The sequence below is a fragment of the Periophthalmus magnuspinnatus genome, chromosome 6 (assembly GCF_009829125.3).
Source record: "Periophthalmus magnuspinnatus isolate fPerMag1 chromosome 6, fPerMag1.2.pri, whole genome shotgun sequence".
Lineage (NCBI taxonomy): Eukaryota > Metazoa > Chordata > Actinopteri > Gobiiformes > Gobiidae > Periophthalmus > Periophthalmus magnuspinnatus.
The window spans coordinates 20,007,579-20,016,524 of NC_047131.1; the positions used below are offsets into that span (position 1 = coordinate 20,007,579).

Genomic DNA, 8,946 nt, shown 5'->3' on the forward strand with positions numbered 1-8,946 from the left:
ATAATGGACAAACTGCCGTGATAGTGCACTGAAGATTAAGTTTGGTATCAGACATCAGCCCACTCTCCATTGTATGTGACTCAATGCTTGACTTGCATGAAACTAGAATTTGAAGAATTTTTGAGTTGAGTTTTATAACAGCTTTTATATGATCTGAAACCTGGTCAAAAATACAAATGAATTAATCTTAACTCTGAAATTTGAGTTTATCAAGTACGTAACAATGTCTAATTTTGTTAGCTTGAATTTAAACAAAGTTAAATACACTTTAATGGTTACATTTGTTGATATTCTATGCAATAGGTTTTCCACATGACCTACGACCTGGCCAGTGCCATGGTTAGGATCATGAACCTGATTGGGATGATGCTACTGCTGTGTCACTGGGATGGGTGCCTGCAGTTCCTGGTACCCATGCTCCAGGACTTCCCCGCAGACTGCTGGGTGACAAGGAACAAGATGGTGGTAAGTGTACAATTTCTATGTTGAGCCTCAGGCAAAATGTATATAATAATATATTTATTATTATAATTCAAATGTAATAATTGGTGAAACTAAATAAATAGCAGAAATATGCCTAAAGAGTATGAAGCATCAGGCAAATCATGAAGTAACACAAAATATACATAAATATATCAGCATTTAAACAATAAATGTGATTGAACTATTGGAATGTTCTATATTTTGTTGCTCTTTATGTTCTTCAGAATGACACATGGGGTCAGCAGTACTCCTACGCGCTCTTTAAGGCCATGAGTCACATGCTGTGTATCGGATACGGCCTGTACCCTCCCATAGGCATGGCTGATGTCTGGCTCACCATCCTCAGTATGATCGTAGGTGCCACTTGTTTTGCCATGTTTGTGGGCCATGCCACTGCTCTGATCCAGTCTTTGGACTCATCCAGAAGGCAGTACCAAGAGAAGGTGGGTGTCCTCTGCGCGAAACACGATTGCTTTGTTGATGACTAAGCAAAATCTATGTCTTAAACAATTGTTGAGTGTTGTGCACTGTATGTCTTCTGTTTAAACTATAGTGCATATTGTATATAAAGATATATTTCGTTTACTTACATTGCTTTATTTTGACTTCCACATTTCTTTGCATTTTATTGGTGTAGTGACTTGTCAATGAAAACTAACAAAGAAAAGCCTGAACAAACTTAAGACTCAAATAATCACTTTTGGCACCATGGGTATTTGGTTAAATTCAGTACAAACTCAACAAAATCAATTTCCATTCCAGAAATGCATTTCCATTGGTTTGTTTCTGAGTGTGCAGGTAAACAAACAAGTAACAGGATTAAAGCCTTACTGCTTCTCCTGCTGACTGGTAAAAACCATAGGCCCACCCAGGTATACCTGTGGTCTACCTGCTGGCCAGTGTTTACTCATCTATATCCCCTAGATGATCCACGGACTAAACCAAATCAACAGAAATTAGTCTAAACAAATTAGCAAAAATATAATAAATCTTAACATAGCAAGAAATATATAACACATATGCTAATTCGCTAAACTAAATTGGCAAACTAATTTGACATGAACAAAAATAATAAAATAAAGAATTCATTCTTGAAATAAACAAAATAGGCAAATACCTCCTAAATGCATGCACATGTAAGAGATGCCATATCTTTTAGTTTTTTTTTTATTATAGTGGGACAGTTAGCTCGTATGTCATTCCACTCAACAGTGATGTTTTTTCCCTGGGATAGATATTTCACCCATTTCCTATTCCTAATGTGTCAGTGTGTTATAGTGACTGAAGGTGAGAGCTGCTTACTACATCTGTCATTCTGTCCTTGGGCAGCTGTGGCTGCAGATAGACCTACAGGAAATCCAGAACTCTACTTGCAATAGTGTAGTAAACCAAACATTAAGTATTGGCAATAAATAACTAGACCCAACTAAAAGTTTTCAAACCTGGGAACTTTTGACTTGTTACCCAAGAAGGCTCTTTATGAGTCCACTGTGAAAAGCGACTAAAAGTGTCCCAAAAAGAACAATGCACAATACTATTTTTATAACTCTTTGCCCTTTCGTTCAGACTTTGTGGTCCACTTTTGGAAGTTTTAAAGTGGGACACACTTAACACTTAACACTTAATTGACAATACAACATGGGAGTTATTATTATTTAATTGTGAAACTACTGTTGTCATGCATTTATAATTCAAATGTTTAGAAATAAATAGTTTCTAATAATTTGTCATTAAAATATCCAATACTGAGACAATATTAAAAAAAAACATCAACATTCAAGGACTTTACTTGTCCTGTCCCACTGTAGCCTGTAGATTTGGGTTTGTACAGTTGGGAGAATGAGAGCAGAGCTGAAGGGCACAGTGTTAATGCTGTTAGCCTGAGCCTCCAGCAGAGCACCCCTGTATGTGTGTGTCAGATGGGACGCAGTGGGCTGGTCTCACAGATGGCCCCTCTGTTTGACTGTTAAAATAATGAGCCTGCACATTACAGTCCACCTCTGAGCTAGAGCATCAATCATACTGATCATTAGTACAGGCTTTGCCTTTAGTTTCATAGGATTTTTCACTTTGATTCAGTAATAAAAGTATATTTTGTGTATATTAGGGAGGTAGACATACATTTTGAATTACATATCAACTTCAAAAGAGAAAAAAAATATTGTGAGGTAATTATAAAATGTAGATAATGTAGTTAACAAGGCTCACTTTTTGGGGAAAAAGAATTAGATTTTGATTCTTAATAAAAAATCCATCTTACTGATAGCTACTACTAATAATTAGACTTACATAGATATATATTCGGCATTAGTCAAGGTGGTATGGCCCATATGTTTTTATTACAATGTTCTCATAAAGAAAAACTGCCTTTTCTGTCAGTACAGGTTGCAAAGGAAAATATGTAAGCTAAGTTGTATTTCAATCAATCAATCAAACTTTATTTGTATAGCACTTTACAACAGCAACTGAACCAAAGTGCTTTTCATAAGTGCATTAAAATGTAAAAACAACAACAAAAATTCTATATACAAAACAACAAATAATAAAAAAAAAAAACAGTCACTAGCTGAAGGCAATTGTGAACAAATGAGTCTTTAGCTTGGCTTTGAACAGGGACAAGTAGTGACTGAGCGTAACTCCAGGGGCAAAGAGTCAAGAGCCAGTCTGGGACCAGCTACAGAAAATGAACGGTCACCCCACTGTTTCCTTTTGGTTCTGGGGACCTCCAGCAGGTGTTGACTGGCCGACCGCAGAGCTCTGTTGTACATTGTTCACGTACATCCCAACATTCTGTTTGTCTTTACAGTACAAACAAGTGGAGCAGTACATGTCCTTCCACAAGCTGCCTGCCGACATGCGACAGAGGATCCATGACTATTATGAGCATCGCTATCAGGGCAAGATGTTTGATGAGGAGAGCATCCTGGAGGAGCTCAATGAGCCTCTCAGAGAGGTCAGTTAGTTAAATTCTTGTCAGTTAAATAATGCAAATTAAGAGGATCTTAAAAAGCATGGGACAGGTGTTAGCATTGGAATACATGAGAATGTAACTTATTTCTACGCAAGGTATGGCACTTGCTTTTCTTCATGGTGATGTTATTGCTTTGCCACAACTTTTTCTATGTACATGGAGACAAGTATGTCACACCACCAAGCCAAGTTACTCATCATATTTATGGTGAGGCGATCCCACCTAAGTGTTTTTTTTTTAAATATAAAATGCATATAATGAATAAATGTAAGGTATACAAGTTTAATGCCTTACTGTGGAACATGCAAAGCAATAGCATCTACATGGAGACAAACACCCTTTCACCCTCTATAAAAGTTACATAGTGCATCTTTAACTGTCATTGACCTAATGCACTGAACAAATGTACAGTATCTATTTGTTTTATTAGAGCATCGTCCTTCTAAATCGTTTACTGTTACTTTCAATATAATCTAATATGGCCCCTTACTTTGCATGATGATGTTAGCAGTCGTGTAATCTGATTAGTAATGGCTAAAGCACACAGAAAACCTCATTAACGGAGCACTAAGCTGTTAAACACATTGCTTTTATAATGATTGAAATGTACACATGTAGACAGTCAGACACGTGCTGAAAACCAATTGTGTTTTATGCTAATACTCAACATCACTTTTGTTTCTCTTGAAGGAAATTATCAACTTTAATTGTCGCAAATTGGTAGCATCCATGCCACTGTTCGCCAATGCTGATCCAAATTTTGTCACTTCGATGTTGACCAAGCTGAGATTTGAGGTCTTCCAGCCAGGAGACTACATCATCCGCGAAGGGACTATCGGCAAAAAGATGTACTTCATTCAACATGGGGTCGTCAGTGTGATCACAAAAAGCAGCACAGACACCAAGCTCACTGATGGATCATATTTCGGAGGTATATTATGTTATATGTAATTAAATAAAAAAACGAACAAACAAATGAATGAATAAATAAATGGCCACTGGGGAGGTGGTTCCCACTAATAGGGAATGTGAGCTGGGCTTTACCCTACTGATATTGTGTTGTTGCAGTAGTAATCCAATAAATTTCTTTGTCACGAGCAGCTAATAAATAACTTGTGTTCTTGTTATATACTAGGAAATATATTAAATAAACATAAAATATGATAAATGTTTTAAAAATGTGTTTATAAAGTTGTGTCATTCTACAGTGGACAGTAGAGTAGTTTTAATATTCAACATATTTATTTAGAAGAGTCATTGAATAGGTACTAGAATTTTTTTCCCCAGCAGTCATGAAACTGGGTCTCACTATTGAAAGTTGTGTTTATAGTAGATTTTAATACAAAACAATTGTAGGGCAGTGCTTTATTCTGACCTGGCACCAGCAGCTTAACATCCCAGACTATTACCACACAAAATGCCCACATCATCTCCTTAAAAGGCAGCGGGACTAAGAGGGAACAGCTTTGTGATCTTTGAATCCCTCTGTGGGGTTTTCCCTTTTGTCAAAACAATATTTAAATCTGAAATCCATAACTCTGTATGCTGTCATTGCTTTTCTTATTGTTACATATTTACATTGAAACTGAACAGCACAGTATGAGTGTATTTTTAATACATATCAAAATGACATAGAATTGTTAATAACATTCTTTAGTCCAAATTTATAATTTTGTCCTTGGCTCACACCCATTCACTAAATATGCTAATAAAATAAAAATGAAACTTTATTTATACAAAATAAAAAATTTTTTAAGAGTGAGCTGTGCCATTTCAAGTATTTGGTATTAAATTAGTATCAAGGTTCACACATCATTTACTGTTTACAGTTACTTTTTGGGGTTGCAAATCTCTGTGATAATGAAAAGATTGTCATACTTTACTTTTAGCTCTGCCAGATTTACAAGTTATGAAAAATACTAAAGTAAAAAAAAAAAAGTCATTAAAAAACAGTATATCTACTTTTTAAAACACACATTATTTATTTATTTTTTTTGCTTTGGCATGAAACACCAGGTCAGGACAAACGGTAAGCTGCAGTGCTCCATCTGTGGCTTTTAATGTTTTATCATGTCACACTAATAATACTAGTTTCCCCCTGGCTTTTATGAATTACCCCCCAAAAAACACTTTTTTGGTTACATTTGTTTTTTTTAAATTAGATTGCAAATGTAAAAAAAAACATGTGGCCATTTTTTTCTTTTATCAGAGATTTGCTTGTTGACTCGGGGCAGGAGGACCGCCAGTGTCCGTGCTGATAACTACTGTCGCCTGTACTCTCTGTCTGTGGACAACTTCAATGAGGTGCTGGAGGAATATCCCATGATGAGGAGGGCCTTTGAGACAGTGGCTTTGGACCGACTTGATCGCATTGGTGAGAGAAATGTGTTACAATGTGCTGAGATCAAATTTAATTACATTATGTCAAAAATGATTCACAGCACTTAAAGGTATAAATTGGATACATTTTGGACACATTAGCTTTGTAGCTATTATTTTGCTGTTTTTCTCTTTAGGCAAAAGGAATTCTGTTCTACAACACAAAGTCCAGCATCACCAAAGTTCGGGAACCCTGAATCTTCAGGAGAACGAGATCATCCAAAGAATTGTCCAGCACGACCGGGACATGGCCCAGTGCACTCAGCTGATCCAAAGCAGCTGTGCACAGGTCATAGCTCCACCCCCTGCCTCCCCGTCCCCCACCCCTGTCATATGGGCCCCACTTGTCCAGGCTCCTCTCCAGGCTGCGGCCGCAACCACACCTCTCGCCCTGGCTTTAGCCCATCACTCCCAATTACCTCCCATCCTCTTTCACCACCCTCTGGCCCACAGTGCATCCTTCAGAGAGCCGCATTCAAAAAGAGTCCACGTGGGACAGTCCAGCAGTGGGTCGGGACCTGGTTCTCCTGTCAGCTCCACTAAATTACACACAGTTTTGGAGACTCCGAATGTGATGTCTCTCAGGACCCCCCATGTCTCTTGCGGCCCGGTCTCTCAGACACTACCAGCTCAGCCCATCTTCACCAGCAGCATGCAGCCTCTTGTCCCTATCCCACAACCTCCCCACCACATCCCCTCTGTCCTCTCAATGGGCCAGTGCACTGTGTCCTATACCTGCTCCACCACACAACCACACCCTCAACCATTCCTCAGCACTTTCACAACTGCACCTCCACCATTTCTCCAGCAGGGGGCCACAATGAGGTTATCTGGGAGATTCCCGCCCCCCTCCTCCGTCATAAGCCCCCTGATCTCTAGTTCAGTTGGTCCCATCCTGAGCCAGCTGCAGCAGAGCGCGCATGGCACGGGGCACCAGATGTTAGGGAGGCATGACAAAGTGGTTAGAACATCCAGTCTAAATCTTCCATATTTCCCTATCATCACCAGCGCTCACCCCCCCAGCGCTCACCCCCCCAGCGGACTCATGTCTGGTGCAGCCGCGTCTTTGGCCCAGCATAGTCTTGCGGGCCTCCATTCTGCTTTCCTGCCCCAAGTCGTACCTGAGCACTCTGCCCTGGCGTCTATCGCTCAGTACGGGTCAGCTGAGGACTCCCCGTGTTACACCCCTCCCATACCCAGCCCAAATGTTCAAAGCCCTGTTAAAGCCAGGGCAGTTTACCACAACCCCCTTGCCCCTCAAGCATCCTGTCCCGCTCGAGTGGACAGTGTGCATGGATCGGACCAGGCGGAGTCCTTAGGGGAACTTTTTACCCAGGAAATAAAGACTATCTCAGGCTCGCACAGTGCTATACACCAAGAAAGGCCTTTGGCAATGGGTGGATTTTCAGAAGTAACATCTAGCCCATTCTCTTCCCCCATTTCAGTCTGTAAACCTTACAGTGCAATCCCAGGACAAGGTGCCCCCATTAGCCAATCACCGTTCGGACCTGAACCTCAAAATAAGGCAATAGCACCCCATTCTCCTGAAAATCAATCCTGTTCTGTGGAAATAGAGACTGAGAATTCGCAGTCACAACTCCCCTCCAACTTGTGAGATTCACACACACCCTCCTTTAATGCCAACAAAACATCACAATGAACATTTTGGCATCATTTTCATTACAACTTTGCCAATGCTTAAAGGGAGGGTGTGTTTTCGCAATCAGACTTGAGATTTTATAAATGATATTGAATGGAATTGTTAAGGGACAACAATGAGTTTTTCTATGGGACTTCCTTGATTAAGATATTAAAATTCAAACCTACTGATAAATATAGCCTATAGCACCTCATGCAAAGGATGAATTGTTAAATGTATTATATCATATCTATGCTGTTTTATATTTATTATATTTATTTAAGCAATTGTCACTGTGTAACCTTTTAGTTACAGCCCCTTAGTTAAACAATTCTGCCCATAACTTTAACCAACTATAACTAAAACCAAAAATGACAGTCCTTTTTTACCCTTCCCAGCATTGAGTTTGGACAAGAAACAAACTGTGCACTTTTAATTCTGAGTTAAGTTAATTTAAGTTTTGATGTTACTATAGCATGTCTTCCAAGATAGCATTTTTAGCAATATTGCACATAATTCAGACTGCTTTCAAATACTGAATGTAATGTTTGTTTTGGGAGAAGTGAAATGTATTTATATATTTGACATGGTTTCATTACATATTTATTTGATTATTAGATTTTTTTTTATAGCTTTTTCCCGCACAATAGCAACTTGTGGTGTCAAGGAATACATCTGAGCCAAGGTCTGTGTGCCACTAGAATAGTATGCAATAATCTGCTTTTATGGCTTAACAACAGTACTGTGAAGCAAAGAACTTTTTGGTCTTTTAGTTGAGTGCAAATGTGTGAAGAGGTGACTACAGATAATCAAACATCCTCAAACCAGCCAATCACAGAGATAGATCTGAATGTTTCTTGCACCTGTCAAAGGGCTACCAGCAGATACTGTACATTGTGCACACATGGTTTTCAAGAAGCTGCATTTCGCTGCCTGCATTATTACCTCTTACATTGAAAATGTATCATTGGATACAATCATTGGATTGTACAAACTGACATCTCATCAACTGCTGCTTTGCAATGCTATGCTATATTATGAAATGACAATTTTATAGTCAAATATTACATCTATGCTGTTAATATTTGAGTCTGTTTTTATGACTATTTTGGCCATTAAGGAACATTGCAGCTTGTCTACAGGGAAAACCAAAACAGTGTATTTTAAGGTTTGCTTATTTGACCATACAATAAGTCCATACATAACACTCTGTGACCTCCTCTGGTATTGCAGTTCGGTAATCAGAGAATGATGTGGAGTTGATTTTGCTGTTTGATAGAGAGGAGGGGGGGCCTCTGTCAGCCATATCCATTTATGTATACATTTAATTCATCTCGCTGCCTTTTACCACTAGATTTTATCACAATATCACCTACTGTATGTAAGTTGGGTATATTTTATTTTAGCTACAAAATGCAATAAAATAATATATGATTATTGATGCTTAGAGTTGGTGTTTTTTCTCTCTCGTCAG

The 8,946-nt window shown here is 38.8% G+C and overlaps 2 protein-coding genes across 4 annotated transcripts in view; both read left to right on the forward strand.

Moving 5' to 3' along the window:
• Positions 1-8,670, forward strand: part of LOC117372771 (potassium/sodium hyperpolarization-activated cyclic nucleotide-gated channel 3-like) — a 24,144-nt gene extending 15,474 nt beyond the window's left edge. For all 3 annotated transcript variants that reach the window (XM_055222295.1, XM_033968613.2, XM_055222296.1), the window contains exons 3-8: positions 304-465; positions 708-926; positions 3,290-3,436; positions 4,145-4,385; positions 5,664-5,828; positions 5,971-8,670. In XM_055222295.1, the coding sequence (XP_055078270.1) occupies positions 304-465; positions 708-926; positions 3,290-3,436; positions 4,145-4,385; positions 5,664-5,828; positions 5,971-7,448 (2,412 nt within the window). In that variant the 3' untranslated portion in view covers positions 7,449-8,670. The remainder of the gene's footprint in view (positions 1-303; positions 466-707; positions 927-3,289; positions 3,437-4,144; positions 4,386-5,663; positions 5,829-5,970) is intronic.
• The window catches only part of LOC117371856 (protein mono-ADP-ribosyltransferase PARP6-like), a 218,056-nt gene that overhangs the window by 103,440 nt on the left and 105,670 nt on the right, over positions 1-8,946 (forward strand). The gene's annotated exons all lie outside the window — the stretch shown is intronic.